Source organism: Euprymna scolopes, chromosome 11 (genome assembly GCF_053919585.1).
Source record: "Euprymna scolopes isolate OS-2025 chromosome 11, ASM5391958v1, whole genome shotgun sequence".
Classification (NCBI taxonomy): domain Eukaryota; kingdom Metazoa; phylum Mollusca; class Cephalopoda; order Sepiida; family Sepiolidae; genus Euprymna; species Euprymna scolopes.
This window is the reverse complement of record NC_136492.1, coordinates 95,909,236-95,928,897: the sequence shown is the minus strand read 5'-3', so window position 1 is coordinate 95,928,897 and position 19,662 is coordinate 95,909,236. Positions and strand designations below refer to the sequence as shown.

Below are 19,662 nucleotides of genomic sequence, written 5' to 3'. Positions count from 1 at the left end.
ACCACTAAAGCCAACAAGTGCATGACGCATTCATACGTTAGCCTCCACCCAAAATATTTTCTAAACATTACTGGAGCATTTGAACTCTTTCCGTTCATTTATACAGTTCACGATTGAAAAAGTACATGACATATATTTCCTAGATATGGTGAAAAACTGCACTGATCAGGTGTTTAGGTCATCTGAATATCGAATACCAACTTCACTGGAAAATATCTAAACTTTAACTCTCATCAGCCACATAATACGACCTCTCCGACAAAACTTCTAATTTTATATATTACAAGCCTTCAATCAAAGTATAAGCGAAAACGAAGAACCCCAAATGCTAACGTATATCACTAATATTGTGTCTCCTTAGGATTATATGTCTCAACATTTAAAAAGAGTGAAATCAATTTACAATCCTTTTCTAACATGACCTCTATGATAATGGCAATCTTTGGAGTCGAGGTTTCGACTCCATAGATCGCCATTATCATAGAACATGTACAGATATTAGAAACTGTTTTCATTGTCATGCAGACACTTTTATAATAAACCTCGTTTGCCCTATACGTGTTTTCATGTTGCATTTGCGCACACAGCTGCCTTCATCTTTGCCTTCGATCGTTTTTCAATCGATGAACTTATTGCTATTAAACAAATCTTTGACAAAATCGGTAAGATCTTTAGCATTGACCCTTTTACTCGCATTTATGTCCTTGGTGACTTTATACACACTCTTTAAACCCTGATATTTTTTTTTTATTAAATTTTCACCCCAAACAAGGCACAGTGCCACTTTGAAGCAGGGGGCTACTATTAGGAAATTAATTAGCGGGGTCATTATGAAGGGAGAAGAGTAGAAAGATGTTTGTTAACATTACACTTGAACTTCTGCATATCATTGCAGTTGGGAAAGCAGAATCCCGGAAGGGAGTTCCAAAGACCCGCAGTTCTGGGGAAGAAACTATTAGAGTAAAAGGCTTTCTTGCACCTAGGGATCTCTACTGTAAAGGGATGAGACTTAGTAGCTTGTCGGGTTTGTCGGGGGTAGTTACGTCGGGGAGGTACAAGTGTTTGCAGTTCGTCAGAGCATTCACCATTAAAGTATTTGTAGAACAGGCAGAGGGGTGCAACATCTCGTCGATGGGACTGAGGTTGAAGCCTAGATGACAGTTCAGGACCTATCAGGTTGGCGACTCTTTTTTGAACCCTGTCCAGGAGCGAGAGACAAGCAGCAGATGCACCAGCCCAGATGTGACAACAGTACTCCATACATGGGCGAATGGTTGCCTTATAGAGGTATAGGATACTGGCAGGCGTAAGTAGTTTTCTAGCACGGTAGAGGGAGCCAACCTTCCTTGCAGCAGCCTTGGCAATGCTCTCAATGTATCTATTCCAGTTCATATTCCCTGTAAACGTTAGGCCGAGGAGTTTAAAAGAAGTACTTTCAGGCAATGTGTTCTTGGCCATTGCTATTGGTGGTAGAGAAGGTTTCTTGTAGTTATTGAAGGAAACAAGCTTAGTCTTAGCAGCATTGAATGTGACCAACCATTTTTGTCCCCATTCCACTACGGATTGGAGGTCATCCTCTAGTGTTTCTGCCATTTCCTTGGATATGTGTTCATTTGTTTTCCCCTCATATCTGTTATAGAGAGTGGTGTCATCGGCAAATATACCCATCTCCGAAACAATATTATATATTCAAACAAGGCTGACAATGACTGGAGGTTTTGTTCTGTGTATATCAACTTATCCAAACTGTTGACGAGCGAACCGAACACACGTTTCCGACAGTAATCGACATTTCACCTCTCGATCTTTTTTGCTGAAACATTGATCTAACAGTGTACATTTACTCTTCTGTCTCCTTTAGGGTCCGTCGACAACTTAGTTGTTTTACTTAAGATGACAACGAAGTTCACCAAGTCTTCAGGTGTTTTTTCTTTTAAGTGTAGTCGATTAGGAAAACTTAAGATCCTTTATATCTTAAATCAATCTTAAACATTTTCAAATACAATGTGTCCTGCATCATATCTGAAATATCTGAGTGATTCATCACTTTTATTTAAAGTTTTATGTCTTCTAAAAGTTTCCAATGGAAACTGAACAAATAACCATGGTATCGTCTACATTTGCTCCCACTCTTTCAATCGCCGTCGACGAAATAGATGTCCTAAAACTAAAACCTCCTCTAATTCTAACCTAAACCACAGAGAAAATTGTAAACACTAAGTAGTCCTGTTCCCAATCAGTTAACTTAGATGATCAGTTACTTGCCTTCACTGAGGTTTAAACAATAATAAAACGTACTCTTAACTGATTCAGAGCCTTTATAGGAACCATCATTAATGGTTCTGAAATGACCCCTTCAAGCAGCTGATTAAGCCAAAATTATCACAATGAAAGTTGTTGCAAATTTCACTCGTTATTGTCCGTGTCATCTTCCCCAGATCGACTTTATGATAAAAAAATCATTAAAAACCTCAATGTGAATAAGACAATTAGTTCCCAAACATTCATAGTACTCAGGAAACTGAGACCCGAAATAATTCTCATCCTTACCACTGTTCAATAGTTGCTTTAAGGAAAAATGATTCCATCACCTTAGAAAATGTCGTTGATTTGCCGGGGATTTACACATACTGGCGACTTGTCCTCTACACGTAAGCACAGTTTATTAGTCTGGTATTCGTCATCAATAAGTTGCTTCAATCTTTAATTAGGCAAGTAGTTGTAAACCACTTTAACAAAGACAATCTTCTTGGTGATGAGCAATGGGCATTTCTTTCTTAAAGATCTACAACTTAATTGCTTAGTGTAATATCGTTTCACGGGCGAAAGCTTTTTATATATCAAAGGCTCTGGTTAAAGTCGACCAAACATTCAGAATTCGATTACAAAATAAATGACGATTTATATGAATATCTTTTAATTTACGAAACTATTTTTTATGAGGCAGTGTACATTTATCTGTATTTCAGTTTTTCCACAATAATAATGAACATACGTAGTACACAATGATGATGATGGGTATTGCATATAGGTATAGAAAAATGCAAATCATCGCCTGAAAATATATTGTTATTATAACAGTTTTAAAAATATATTGTTATTATAACAGTTTTAAAAATATATTGTTGGTATAACAGTTTTTAAAATATATTGTAATTATTACAGTTTTTAAAATATATTGTCATTATAACAGTTTTTAAACTATATTGTTATTACAGTTTTTAAAATATATTGTTATTATTACAGTTTTAAAAATATATTGTTATTATTACAGTTTTAAAAATATATTGTTACTATAACAGTTTTTAAAATATATTGTTATTACTACAGTTTTTAAAATATATTGTTAGTATTACAGTTTTTAAAAATATATTGTTATTACTACAGTTTTTAAAATATATTGTTATTACTACAGTTTTTAAAATATATTGTTAGTATTACAGTTTATAAAATATATTGTAATTATTACAGTTTTTAAAATATATTGTTATTATAACAGTTTTTAAAATATATTGTTATTACAGTTTTTAAAATATATTTTATTACAGTTTTTAAAATATATTGTTATTATTACAGTTTTATAACTATATTGTTATTATTACAGTTTTTAAAATATATTGTTATTATTACAGTTTTTAAAATATATTGTTATTATAACAGTTTTAAAAATATATTGTTATTATTACAGTTTTTAAAATATATTGTTATTATTACAGTTTTTAAAATATATTGTCATTATTACAGTTTTTAAAATATATTGTTATTATAACAGTTTTTAAAATATATTGTTATTACTACAGTTTTTAAAATATATTGTTAGTATAACAGTTTAAAAAATATATTGTTATTATAACAGTTTTAAAAATATATTGTTATTATTACAGTTTTAAAAATATATTGTTATTATTACAGTTTTTAAAATATATTGTCATTATTACAGTTTTTAAAATATATTGTTATTTTAACAGTTTTTAAAATATATTGTTATTACTACAGTTTTTAAAATATATTGTTAGTATAACAGTTTTAAAAATATATTGTTATTATTACAGTTTTTAAAAATATATTGTTATTATTACAGTTTTTAAAATATATTGTTATTACAGTTTTTAAAATATATTGTTATTATTACAGTTTTTAAAATATATTGTTATTATTACAGTTTTTAAAATATATTGTTATTACAGTTTTTAAAATATATTGTGATTATTACAGTTTTTAAAATATATTGTCGTTATTACAGTTTTTAAAATATATTGTTATTATAACAGTTTTTAAAATATATTGTCATTACTACAGTTTTTAAAATATATTGTTTGTATAACAGTTTTAAAAATATATTGTTATTATTACAGTTTTTAAAAATATATTGTTATTATTACAGTTTTTAAAATATATTGTTATTACAGTTTTTAAAATATATTGTTATTATAACAGTTTTTAAAATATATTTTTATTATCACATTTTTTAAGAACGAATTATATACGAGATCTAATTAAAATTTTAATTTCATATCATTTTCTTCCAATGATTTAGTTAAAATAACGGTCAAAATTGACATTTATTACCGACAATCTCTCATGCGTATTAAAAAATAAATACTATGTTTGCATTGGCAATAATACCCGTAAATAAACAGCTTTCTTTTCCACCGTGACTGGATTTAACAAACAAAACCACAAAAAAGATGAGATACGAACTAAATACACACAAAAATGCGAGCAAAATGGAAGATATCTCAGGTGTCGTATTAACACTGTTGCCAACAAAGCTAACGGTAAATCACATCTGATTTTGAGTGTTGGGCCAAGTAATTAAGTGATTAAGACGATACCTGGGTCACATAAACAGACGTATCTCTCTTTTGGAGGACAAGATTTAAAATGTTGTACATTCTTCCCTTGCAATTTCATTTGCTTATTCGTGATCTAAATTAAATGTTTGTTTGCGAGTACTATTCACACAAATTGTCGACAGAAAGTAGTGAGACATTTAATTATTATAAAGAAAAATATGAAAAAAGACTAAAAACTCAACAAAATGAAAAACCATTTTATTTTGCAGAAAATATACATCATAAAAAGATCAAAAGGCCCTTTGTAAGGCCACACTAAAATAGAAAAGAAAACTATTAGCATCATCTAATAAATTATCGTTTATTTAATTCTAATTAAACACCATGGACTTCAATGGAAAAATAACAACATTTATGTTGACAAGAAATAAGCTCCAATTCAACAACTTGCATTTATTATTTTGTGATAATAAAATCGTGGCACAAATAAGGATTTATGTGTATTTACAAACATGCATATGTAGGTGAGGAAATATGGGTTGAAGAAACAAGAATCATATATATATATATATATATATATATATATATATATATATATATGAAACATCATTCATAATATGGGAATGTAGATATTTGATAAAAAGGAAAATAATAATCACATGTTAATTACTACTGAGATTTTATGAGTGAAAACTTTTGAAAAGTGATTTTCCAATTGTATTTAATATACATGCCAGTGACAATAAAATAGTAAATTTACAAGCAAAAATGGAAAATATCTGAAACAATATGCTACATACAACTAACGCGTTTGTAAAATTCGGAAAACGAAAAATGGTGTTTTTCATGATTAAATATATGCCTACAAGAAGGGATCGCCTCTAGCACGTTTCCAATATATTGATAATGCATGCTCTTCGATTTACTTGATCTAAAGCAGTTTCTTCGATGTTTGGTAAAGATGACCACTCTTTGAGCGAACATGTTCACGTTAAGAATTTTATTGTCCTTTCTATTTGTTTTTACATAAGCAATAATATGTCACTACACATTCATGAGCATGTTTCGGTCAGCTTGTTACTAGCAACCAGAGCCCTCATCAGACGATTTATCTTATACGAAAGCAATGTTTGTAATGAAAATATTAGGTTTTCAGTGCCATAGGAGATTATTATCGGGAGGTTCTGTTACATGTTAAGGAATAGGATTTAATTGCATGTGAAGAATACATAATAAACATATACATATGTATATATATATATATATATATATATATATATACTTTCGAATCAATTATCGCTTGTACCATTTTAATTTATTTCATTTTATCTACCTTTAACATTTTCACTTTTTGCATTTTTTAAAGATTTTATTATAGTTATTTTTATCTTACTATTATAAGCATTATACACTATTCTTGTTGTTATTGCTATTTCTACACTAGTTATAAACATCTTTATATTATTACTCCTGTCTATATATTATTATTACACTTGTCGCTTCGACAGTTATCATCGTGAGAGCCCGTAAAAGGAAAGTCGAATATTCCAAATGGCTAATAAATACTTGAGTATAATAATAAAAATAATGGTGTCTCTGGTAACCATAATAATTAATGAGAAACGAACTACCTCCCTTTATGGTTACTAATTTTCAAAACCAAAAAAAGTCAGTCTTTTTACGATTTCAAATTGGCTATCTTATTTTATTATTAAAAAAAAACATCATGTTGAGAGGAGACTAACACCCTTTTCTCCCTATGTTAAGAATGGTTTTCTAAATAACAACATTATTATTTCAGAACAGTTCGTTTTAAATTCGTCGTTTTTTTATTCATTATATTTTGTAATTTTTTTTTTTTTTAATTTAAAACTCCTTTATTTGTATTGTATGAGCAATGGAGTATACAAATAACACACAAATATTTGAAAACCAAAACATTTATTGCATAAATTCTTAAAGCAAAATTGAAAACCTGCTTCTTGGGAAGTGTGTGTGCAGTGAGGAGCTAACATTTACCCCCCCCCCAATATATTTCGTTTAATCTAGATAATATCTCAAAAATTCGCAAAAAACATGACGGGGGAGGGACAGAACGAACTTTTTCATAAAGTAGAAAAATCGCGAAATAATAACGGTGAGGGAAGGGGCTAAAACTCGTAAATAAATAAAACCGGCAATAACGGGGCGTCAGACAGAACTTTTTTCAAAGTAAAAGAATCGCAAATAACAAAAATAATAATGGGGTGTGGCTGAAAGACCAAACCTCAAAACGACATTATCTTCAATTAGTTCAAGAAATGATTTTAAACACAACACAAATAAACTTCATATAAACACCATATAAACACCATATAAACCAAGAAAGTAAAATATTTTGCTCTAAATTCGTTTTAAGTCATTAATTAACACATAGTCCACATCCCAGCACAAAATTGTTCTAACTTAACTTTAATTTACCGGCAAAGTATATCAAATCACTATCACTACAATGGAAGATAAAATAAGTGCAGCAAGCGAACGACAAATACGGAAAACAGTTTCTCATTACAATCTATTTTTTATTTTTACCACAATTATGATCTAAGCATTGATGATGATTTTGATTAAATAAATACATTTTGGGGCTATCATGATTATATAACTTTTTAGGTTTAACATAGAAACTAGTAAAACAAAAATGCAGATTGGAAGGCATTTGGGGCGGAGAGGTGATAAAATATTTTAAAATCACCATCAATATAATTATTTATGTTTTTACTTTTTTCTTTTCCTTTCCCTTTTCTTCCATATCTTTTTAATCGCTTTACAAATGTATGTATATATGGAATTGGGGTAGCTAGGGTATGTATGAAGGCAAAGTAAATTGTTTGTTTTCTTACGCACAGCAAATCCGAGTTAATTCAAATGTATTTTCATAACAGAGTAATAAAGATTAATTTTATAGCCGTTTTCGCATAGATATCCTCCCAAAATTGTTAACTTGATTAAAATGATATCAGCTCGTGAAAATCTGTGTCGAAAGTTTTTGCGTGACATACAAACACACATACATACATACAAACATAGATACGCACATTTTCGCTTTTATATATATAGATATATATTCTTAATAATATTCATTATATATATATATATATATATATATATATATATATATATATAACCACACACGTTAATTTATTTTATTTTATCCTTTCCCCCCCACCTCTCTATGTACATATATTTCATTATAATTGTAAATTAATCCTTCCCATGTTCATTACTAATTTTAATCTCTCACCCAGATTTCCTTTTTAATTGACCAATAAGCAGTTGAATGTTTAATGTTGAAAGCGTTTACAATGCTATCGGCTATCACAAGTACATTCATGTACCTTTCCTTGTTAACCTTTTCTTACCCATATCTTTCCTTTTTATTCCTATATTTCACTACGAACCCCTATTTTGTCTTCTTCACATACACCTAAATCCTATTCCTTATTCTTATTTTTACAACACGTGACAGAACCTCCTGATAATAATCTCATATGACGCTAAAGACCTGCTATTTTCATTGTAAACTTTGAGTTTGTATAAGCTGTATCACCTGATGATGTTATTAGTTGCTTGAAACTAGATGACTGAAACCTGCTCATGAAATGTAGCGGCATATTATTGCTTATGTAAAAACAAATAAAGACTATATTTACCCTACTTCGGTATTTAGCACTCGTGTTTAACCTCGTTAAACTTCTTTTGTTACTTTACCTCTGGATAATATTAACGTTTTGATTATATATATATATATATATATATATATATATATATATATATATATATATATATATATATATATAAAGCTGAATGTCTGTGTGTATATATATATGTGTTTGTGTGTGGGGGGTCTGGTCACGAATAGGCTCCTATATGGTTGACTATTATAGAAAACGTATTACATATAATGATAGAAGATGTATCGAGACACAGGAATGGGTATGTTTGATCTGGCAGAACGGTGGTTCATATAAATTGTGGGGTCTGCTTTTCGCGGCTGGTCCACAGTATGGAAATAAAAAAAATAAAAATTAAAAAAAAAAAACGTTTACAAGTGTTTTTGATATAGATGTACATAATAATACTTTGATAAGTATGTTTTAACTTAAATAGGGATGGTATAATAAAATTGTGGGGTCTGCGTTCGCGCCTAGCCTCCATAGAATGGAAATAGGCACAAACTTTAATAAAGACTTTTCATATCTATCTGCATAAGTATACTTTGATAATTATCTTTCAGTTTGGAAAATATGGTATAATAAAATTATGGGGTGTTCGTTCGCACCTGACCTCCATAGAATGAAAATATGTCACAAAGGTTAACAAGGTTTTTTTTAATATAGATCCACAGAATATTGTGATAAGTGTTTCAGTGTGAACAGGTATGGTATAATAAATTATGGGGTTTATCTATTTTATTTTTACTCAAATCATATTTTGCTTTGGTTTTGATACCCCTAAATTCGAAGCTATCTCTTTACAGCCTTTCCTTTACATAACCTATCATACTTTCATAAATCAGAGTCCATTTTCTGTAGGCTGTTTTTGAACCTAGTCAACGACGGGTAATTTTGCTAGCATATATATATATATATATATGTATATATATATGTATATATATATATATATATATATGATTATGTGGATGTCCCTTTAGACTCATAATGGACTCTGATCAACATTATATAAACAACGAGGTTTATACTCTGGTGGAGGTAAGCTATCCCAACCTAACTTGAGACTACAGACTTTCTTACTTACCAGTTGAAAATAGCGCCAACCTTTCTTTGTATTTAATTTATTTGTACAATGCATTTCTTTCTACTTTAGGCTTTTGTCACTACTTTCATAATAATTCTTTTCGAAGGGCCCCCAACTACTGGTGACGACGTTTTGAGGACTAATGAGGGCAACCCTAATTTTTAAATATCCTAGTATCCCCACAATAACTGTCGATAAGGATTCGTGAACGCACGCTGAAATGCCAACTTTAAAATAACTGTGTTCCACAACAACTACATTCCATTTCTCATTCGAAGATGTCACCTTCCGTAAAAACTCCGTTTGAAAACAAAAACATCTGTAAAATCGCGGATTATTTTTAGGGAAATTTCCTTTAAATTGGCTTCGTTTAAACCTTTTTAATCGATATGTTATATTTATCCTTTTTGAAAGACTTTATTTCCATTTCTGTATTTTTGTTATCTCTTATATATACATATATTTGTTTATCAACCATTGCCTCCTGGCGAGATGTTTTTCGAAAATGTTCTCGAGTATAGTTTTCCTTCATATTTATTCAAAAGAATATACATATGTATATATATATATATATATATATATATTTAAGTTTGTTTTTGAAATGTCGTTACTTTCAATGTATACCGTTTTCTTTTTAACGGGTCTAGATTGCTATTTTAAAACCAGTCACAGTTAAGCTCAATGTGTCTATTTAATAGGGACAGAGCATATGTAGTGCAAACTTTTGTCGAACATTCAAAGACTCACGTTTTCGTTTTTATAACCTTCGTTTCTTTCCTAGATTTTTTCCATTACAGCTGTTTCGTTGATGAGTTGGCAATTTTACGATTTATGTTTCCATAAAAATATCCTGTTCCCACCAACTTCTTCAGATATTTATCCATTAGATTTTTACAATAAAAGGTATATTTTTAACATGCTGGACATCGTATTCGGGTAATAGAATATATATATATATATATATATATATATATATATATATATATATATATATATATATATATAATTGACTATCCGTGACTCGTTGGGTCATTATAGCAAGCAATAGAATAGTGAGTATACAGAATTAATATATAAGAGTTTACTATACAGAATTGATGGATAGACGAATAAAATTGAATGCACACGCGCGCAAAAATAAATGTAGCGACCAGTGATAACAATACGCAATTTCGCGCGCGCGCAGAATTGAATGGACGCACGCACGAAAAAAAACATAGCAACCAGTGAAAACAATACAGAATACATTGGATGAGAAAGGTCTTAACATCTTTTCCCTTGGATTAAAATGACAAATCTTTTATATAAGAGGGGTATAATCCGTTAAAAAAAATTGCAAAAAAGACGAAAAGAAAAAAGTACAAGGAGAGGTCTGCATTGTACATGGCCATCCTAGTTTTTTTTATGTGCATGGTAACAGCCTTAAAATATACAGAAATAATGAATAACTGATTAAGTAATATTTAGCGGGAGACCTTTAAAAAGCCAATCTTAAAAAAATGAAAAGTCCCCCCATACGTTTTGAAGTGTTTCTACGTATTTTTAGAACTTATGACCCCACTCCCCTCCCATTTCCCCATTCTACTCTCACCCCCATAACCAAACTTGAAAAAAGCTAAGGATTACATGTCTTGCTACATCGCTAAGAAGTGGGGGTCTCATTTTCTGTTAAATTCATATAGGAAAGTGATCCCCTACACTAAAATGTAAAATTTTAATAATTAAAAAAAAAATCAGTCTTTTATATAATATTTACGGTCCGTTGAAACGTATTAGCAAAAAAAAGTAGATTTTGATTTCTTTTCAGAAGACAAACGACGCTGGATTGAGTCGTAAAAATAAATATTTATTTTAAATATGTAATTTGATCAAGTAGTCTCTTTTTTACATTGGAAAACATATTTGCTTTTTTTTTGTTTGAAAACAATTTCAACTTGTAATGAACAATATAAATAAAATGATCTTAAATAAATAAATTTGGACACAAAATAGTGTTATCTTTAGATCAAGTTCTAGTTTAAATCACGCACAACTTGGGTAAAGAAATTATTTTAAAAAATATATATGTGCACCTGAACAATCAACACCCCTTACAAGTGTTTCCTTTTCGTTTTTTTTTCAACAACTTCTGCGGATTAAAAGACGCTAAGCAACCAGATTATTAAAGAAAATTTTAAAAAACAATATTTTAAGATTTGGAAAGGAGATCAGTTTCACTTACAAAATTCTAGTAAATCAAACCCTTATTTTACGAACTGATTTACAGCCCCGATTTGATGTTGGCTCCTTTAGCCCCAGCAATTATTATTATTTTGTTTCCATTTTTGCGACTTTTCACTTTGAGAAAAGTTCAGTCTGCTCCTTCCCCCGCGTCATTATTTTTTTATTTATTCATTTACGACTTTTTAAAAGGCGATTTTGTATTTAGTGGCCCGCGCTATTCTTTTAAATAGTACTTGTCTACCCATTGGCCCTAAAAGGGTAATATAAAAAATGTTCAAAATAAAAAGTGATATTGAGATTATATTGCCTTTTTGTTTTGAGAAAACATTTTCTTTAGTAATGAGTGAAAAAATAAAACCCAGAAAGCCTCCAGAGAACTAATTAAAATTAAGAAGGTCCTACTAAAAGCACTACTAAAACAAAGTTTCTACCTCCCCACCCCCTTGTAGAGAAAATATTTTAAAAGTAAAGTCTTAAAAAATAAATCGCCAGAAACCACAGGAGCGCTACTAAAAGCAGTAAATATGGTTATTAATATAATTATAGTTATATATTGAACATTAATATTTAAATAAGTTTTTTAATTGAACAGTGGTTAAATTACATTTATTTGTTTGAAAAACACGTGAAATTAGTAAAAACGAAAATAGTGTTGACCTTGTGTATGCTTTGAATAGCAGCAATGGCTTTTAATATCTGACTGAAGACAAGGCGGCCCTGAAATAGGTAAGCAGACGAATATTTTGAAAACGAAAGTCACAAACAGAATGGACGGTTTAAACGCCCAAGCAAGCTGATTTCAGTTTTAAAACTATATATATATATATATATATATATATATATATATATATATATATATATATATATATACATATATATATATATAAGCCAGTCATATGATGAGTCGTATAGTTAAGAAACATGTGTGCTCCTGATAATTTTATATATACATTATTTTTTCTTGTTATTTAATTTTTCAATGAAATGTGATTATATATTAAAAATAAGAAATAGACACGGATGCAAGGGAATAACTAAGATATTAATTGCACTTTTTAAAGTTTTCTTGATTCATGTTCAAAAATAAAATATTAGACACGTAGGTATATATAATACATTTCTCACATATCTACATTACCTTCTGTTGATGTTGATTAATTATTACAAATGTCTTTAAAGCGTAATATTGATGCTCTGCAACTAGACTACGATCCATGAAATCTGTCGATATTTAATAATATTGCATTCAACACCTCGGCCCGCAAACCATGATAGTCGCTTTCTAACAAACAGAAAATCGAAACATTTTATTTTATATTTTAAACTGCGTGGATATACTAAATTTCTCACATTCGAAATGATAGATCGCTTCATACCCTCCACTAAGACATTTCAGCAAAAAACTAACAACCAGCCATGGTTTTCTCCAGAATGTGCTGTTGTCGTTGCGTACAGAAACCACTATTTCCACTGCTTTCAGTGAAATAGATGTATTGAAACTAAAGCCGCTTTTAACCGCCAGTAACTTTATTGAAGTTTAATAAAGCATTCAAGAGAGTCGTATGTTAAATCCGTTAATTCCAAAGTAACTTAGCAGCGGTTTGGTTTTCATGTGTTTTAGCGAATGACAAACAGGGTCCTGAACCGAAACGTGTCCTCCTTTATTCAGACCATCATCAATGGACCTGACCCAAACTCTTTTCCAAGAATTTGCAGCACATTTTACCCCATGATATCAGGGCCATCTACCCACGCATTTTGTCCTGTATCTAAAAATACACTATGCATCATACAAATAACTGGGTGATGTTTCCAGGATTAATCAAAATCTCGATTTCAGTAAAGCAACTGGTTCTTTTCGATCATTCCAATTATCAAGCTCAAAAAGCTTCAACCAGAATTAGCTCACAAAGCTTTTAGACGTTGTTTTAAGGTGAAAGGCTTCCCAACATCTTGAAAAACCATATCAGTCTTCCTCTTATAAAAAATTTCAGGCGATTCTTGGACCTTTGTTATTTCTGATATTCATAAATGACTTGCCTGATAAAATTGCCTCTGAGATGAGTATATTTGCCGACGACACAACGTTCTTTAGCAGGCATGTGGGGAAAACTAATGAGCACATATCTAAGGTAATGGCCGAAACCCTAGAGGAAGACCTTCAGTCTGTAGTGGAATGGGGTAAAAAATGGATGGTAACGTTCAATGCTGCCAAGACAAAGCTAGTTTCCTTTAATAATTACATGAAACCTTATCAACTACCAATAGCTATGGCTAGAGATATTTTACCTGCGAACACTTCGTTCAAGCTCCTTGGCTTAATGTTCCCAGGAATTGGAATAGATACATCGAGATTATTGCTTAGGCTGCTGCAAAGAAAGCGGACTCTCTCTATCGTGCTAGAAAGTTACTTACGCCTGAAAGTATCCTGTACCTCTACAAAGCCACCATTCTCCCATGTATGGAGTACTGCTGTCACATTCTGGCTGGTGCATCTGCTACTAGTCTCTCGCTTTTGGACAGGGTCCAAAAGAGAGTCGCCAAACTAATAGGTCCCGAACTGTCATCTAAACTTCAGCCCCTGTCCAACCGACGTCATGTTGCAGCCTGTTTTACAATTATTTTAATGGTGGATGCTCTGACGAACTACAAGCTCTTGTACCCCCTCGACGAAAATACCACTGACAAACCCGACAAGCAGCGAAGTCCCACCCCTACACAGTTGAGATCCCTAAATGTAAGAAAGCCTTTTACTCTAACAGCTTCTTCGCCAGAACTGCAGGTCTTTGGATTTCTCTTCCGATTTCTCTGCTTCCCCAACTGTACTGACATGCAGAAGTTTAAGTGTCATGTAGCCAGACATCTTGCTGCTAAATTCCTTACATAGTACCCCTGGAAATTAGGTCCCTGATAGTAGTTCCCTAACTCAAAGTGGCAACGTGCCTTGTTTGGGGTGAAAATGTAATAAAAACGCTTATAAAAATAACAATTTCTTACTGTTTTCCTCCTGTTAATTATACTACAATGATTTCAAACGGTAGTTGTTGTATAAGAGATATTTCAAATAAATTTCGTTGTCTAATCAAATTGCAAACCTCCACTGAAATGGTTTTGAAAAGTATTTCTTTAAACATATCAAAATTATGTTTAATGTTTGATTTATTTGTCTTTACAAATATGGAAATATTATTTCTCTGGCGAGAAAGAGTGTTTAGTTTGTCCAAGTATGTTTAAGTACAGTCAAACTAGGAGTTTCTATAAATCACCAATATGAATAAAGTGACAGCGGCGAAGGAATTAATGATACAAACTGACAATCTGGGTGTGCCAAGTTTGTATCAAGTTCGTTCCACAGAAACAGTTTCACTTAGGATGTAAGGAACCTGACTTGTTTCTACAAAATAATTCTAACTAAAAAGATCTCGGGTAACTGAATGCCAACAATTAGATGCATGAAATGAATCCATACTGTTCAACAGCAATGGCATGGTATCCCGGAAGCAAGGCTGTCTGTACATGTCAAAAAGATAATTAATGACTAAGGCTATGAAAGCAGCATATTCTTTTCATTGTTTTTACTCTCGAGTATATATCCGACACAGACACAATTAATCAAGCTAGGATCACACCACTCTACATAAAACCATATGAGATAGCAATGGATATATACCTGAGAATCAAAAGAGAATCAAAGAAACGACTATGCTGTTGTCATAGCCCGACTAATGACATAGCTGGTGATCCTTGTGTGACAGGCTGTACGCAAATTAGACATTTGTAAAATTGTGTTTTGAATCAACGTTAATTTTCCAATGCTATGCTGTTTACGGTATCATTGTCTACTTTCATTTGACTATATAAAAAGCTAAAATGGTCGACTACAGTTTAGAGCAACTCAACTTTTTTTGTTTTTTGGAAAACTAAACTGAAGTATAGGGGAATATGGCAATCCCTTCCCAGAATAACTTCACTTACATTTCACTCTCAACTTATAATGCGGAGTGTTCCGTATTATGGTATCAATTATCATATTCGAGTCGTTAGTGTTACTCGACTTAGAATTTAACTCGCAGTCCATTAGAAAAACCTCTAAGCATTAGATTAAATAGATCGGTAAATGATTATGCATTTTCTCTAATATTTACATATTAAATGGAAGTCAGTTTTAAAACGTTTCTTATATTGAACATGTGAATTATATTCGAAGCTACCTCTATTTTTATGAGAACCTGTAAATAAATTCAATACTGACGATAGAAATAAAAGTGGATATTAGATGAGAATGGAATCCTTCATGGAAAACATGTTGCACAAGAGTTCAATTAAATAAGATTACTCTCAGAAATATAAATTTGCTATTTTACAAAATTTGGTTTGAAACTTATTTGTTTACAATATTTATCTTTACCTACGCCAAGGAGGTTATATTTACAATCGAGTTTGCTGTACTTTTATGTACAGTCTAGTGTCCGGATCGTTTGACTGATCGTAAAGAAGTGGACAAAATATTCACTTCAAAGTTATTTAATTTTGGATGTTAAGGATTAAAAGCGAATTGATGTAAACGTCAGACATTTAGCGATAAATTTGGTTCTGTTCAACGCAGAGACTCGCACTTTGGCCCATACCAATAAAATCCCACGTTTCATAAACATTAAATCTGACCTTGAAAGTTCGATCACGTTCTAAATTTATCCAAATGATATCAGTAAACATGATACACAATTTTAACCTGAATAAATAATTTCTCAATTTAAAAAGTTTCTATGACATACTGTTTTGAATGCTTCATATAATTTAGAGAAGTGGGGCTGCAATAAAACTTTGGATTATTTCGACGTTCTCACGCAAATGCACGTTTTATACGACTGGCTTTATGTTATTAATATATTTTCAACAAGGGTTTAATATTATCTTACTATGTTCACCTTGAGGTGAATGCTTAAATATTGTTGAAAATCTCCCTTAGAAAGGAATTGTAGTCGTGGGGAAACTAGAAACTGATAATTTTAAATTATATGGCGATGCATTAACATTACAAATTCCACTGCTGCTAAAGGCCACATGTTTCGGATGACAATTTTCGATGGTCGAATCCCTGGGGGTCAAGTTCTGTATTGACACATTTCAGATTCTGTTCGCTTAGTCTTAGCTCCAAACGTTCCTCAGAACTCGAACGCTTTGATCCATTATAAGCGCGATTGACGACGTGCAAACGATTGTCGCTGATATCAAATTCCATATCCACTTTTGCATCAATGTTGCCCGCCCGTGTTTGGCTGAAAGCGCTGGTCCGTGTGTCAAAAGACACGGCTCGGTTGTATTTGTAATTTCGAATGTATTTTTTCCCTCGCACACATGAACAAATCGCCAACTTAAACATCTCCCGAAAGTTTTTTGACATGAATGCATAAACTACAGGGTTGACGCAACTGTTCATGTAGGACATTATGAAGAAAGCTTGTCGCATATGTTTCAACCATCCCATATTTAAACGGTCAATATAGTCGAAGGCTGTCAATACATTCTGTATTAGGATTGGTCCCCAGCAAATTGCGAAAAGCAACACTACAGTCACAAGCATCTGAATGACCTGCAAAGATAAGAAATAATAAAAAAGAGATCTTACAAACGTTAAAACAATAAAAGACAAACAGAAGGATTATACAACATTATTCAGAAAAATGTATTATGATTTCGAAAAGAATCACATCCATAACTTCTTTAAAGTACATCGAGTCTGATAGATTCTAAAACACACCACATCCACACACATATATCCATCTACATTTATGTGTGTACATATATATATATAAAGAGAGATAGAAAGAGAGAGAGAGAGAGAGAGAAAGAGGGAGAGAGAAATAGAGAAGGTAACAGAGTTAAAAGAAAAAATAGAAAACGAGAGAGCTAAGGTTAATTTGCAAAGTGATAAGTTCTCCAGAAATGCATCGAAATCCTTGTCGCCAGGTGTTTCTAATGGAGTCTTATGGCATCAAATGTTTTTTTTACGGATTACTTCGTTTCCGTTTATCTACTCTCCTAATCGACTCTATTTGCCCAAAGGCTAAGTAAAGGACGGCTAAATGCCTTAGCTTATCAATTTAGAATTTTTCTTGAGCAGGAAAACAACGCAGCCTCTGTCCGTTGATTTAATAATTTAATTTGTAAATCTTCAGTAAACACAAGAGACATCCACTCATCCCCGTAGTTATTAAATTACAGTCCATTTATATATATATATATATATATATATATATATATATATATATATATAAATTTATATATATACACACACACATATATATAAGAAAATATATACATTTAATATATATATGTGTGTATGTATATATATATATGTATATAAGAATATATATAAGAATATATATATAAGAAAGTAGGAATGAAAGTAAAAGCAAAACTAGTTATCGCTTTTTTCTTTCTTCATAAATGTGTCACACGTATAGTTTGCCCGTATTACTCTTTGTATATCTATGCACACTCAAACGCGCATATATAAATACACACACATACATACATACATACACACATATATAGAGAGAGAAAATAAAAAGGAAACAAACCGTATTATGTGTTCATCAACGTTTCGTCTTTATTTCGAGACTTCCTCTGGATGAATGAGATTAAGAAACAAAAAACACCAGTACAAAATATTTGAAAATGTTTCACGTGCACAGTGTGACGCAGTTCTATTTCAGAGAAACGGAAAAAAGACGTTGAAAATTCAAAAAGGAGGAGGAGGAGGGGTGGCGCTGTTGAATATATACATATATATATATATATATATATATATATTACTGTTATTTAAACACAGTGTTAGTTAAATGGGATTATGTTTTATAATGAAAACAAGTTTCTTTTCTGTGTAGGTTCCTTTTCTGCTAGCACTCATTTCTTGATATATTCCGAGTTGTGATTCTATGCTGTCTTTGTTTTGTTAAAACCATATGTATTTACATTTATTTAGTCAAATATAGTCTGTTACTTGAAATATGTAGGCTCAATATTCACAAGAAACTGACCAATTCCAATTAATTGACTATAAATAAGATCATGGAAGTTGTGACACTCAGAACTTTGCTTTGAATATCAAGGCTTTGGTAGCATATGTGTTGACAACGAAACCCAGTTTTTTTTTTACATTTCATTGTGTTGAAGTGATAATGAAAATAATTACGTAGGATTATCAGTATTATATATACTAAACAAGCCTTGATGCCCAGCGTTGCCCGGGCGTTTTGAGGCGTGTGTTGAACAAAAAAAAACATAATGTGGTAGTAGCCAGGCAGGCACGCTCATATCCGTACCGCGAAAGAGGAAAAAAACGTGGGAAAAATTTGATGTCTCTGCCGTTGCGTCCATCGCTAAACCGGAAACGACGTAATCATAAATTTAAAAAAAGAGGGGATGATTTTCAGAAAATATCGGCAAAAAAGCGGGACTCCTCTCTGTAGAAAAGTGCCCAGTTGTAGATGAAGGAATTGATTTTTTTAGCCAATATTTCGATATTTGTCGGCCGAAGAGTCGGGCTTACAAAACTATACCAATAACGTGAAAATCTGTCGCCTCCATCGAAAGTTTTAGACATACCTACATACATACATTTAAACTGACAGGTGAGCTTAATATGATGGATACATTACACTTGCACACACATGCACACGCACACACACACACACACACATATATATATATATATATATATATATATATATATATATACATATATTTGTTTACTGTTTTATGGGAAAGAATTATAACAAAGTGCTCGATTACAAAGAAAAAAATTCAATATAAGAGCTTATTTATTTATTTATAACTGTAC

At 31.4% G+C, this 19,662-nt stretch overlaps 1 protein-coding gene across 1 annotated transcript in view; it reads right to left on the bottom strand.

Annotated features, from left to right (window-relative positions):
* Positions 1-16,344: 16,344 nt before the first annotated feature.
* The window catches only part of LOC145287972 (pyroglutamylated RF-amide peptide receptor-like), a 452,383-nt gene continuing 449,065 nt past the window's right edge, over positions 16,345-19,662 (bottom strand). The window contains exon 7 of the mRNA XM_080135948.1: positions 16,345-17,409. Within this exon, the coding sequence (XP_079992074.1) occupies positions 16,870-17,409 (540 nt within the window). The 3' untranslated portion in view covers positions 16,345-16,869. The remainder of the gene's footprint in view (positions 17,410-19,662) is intronic.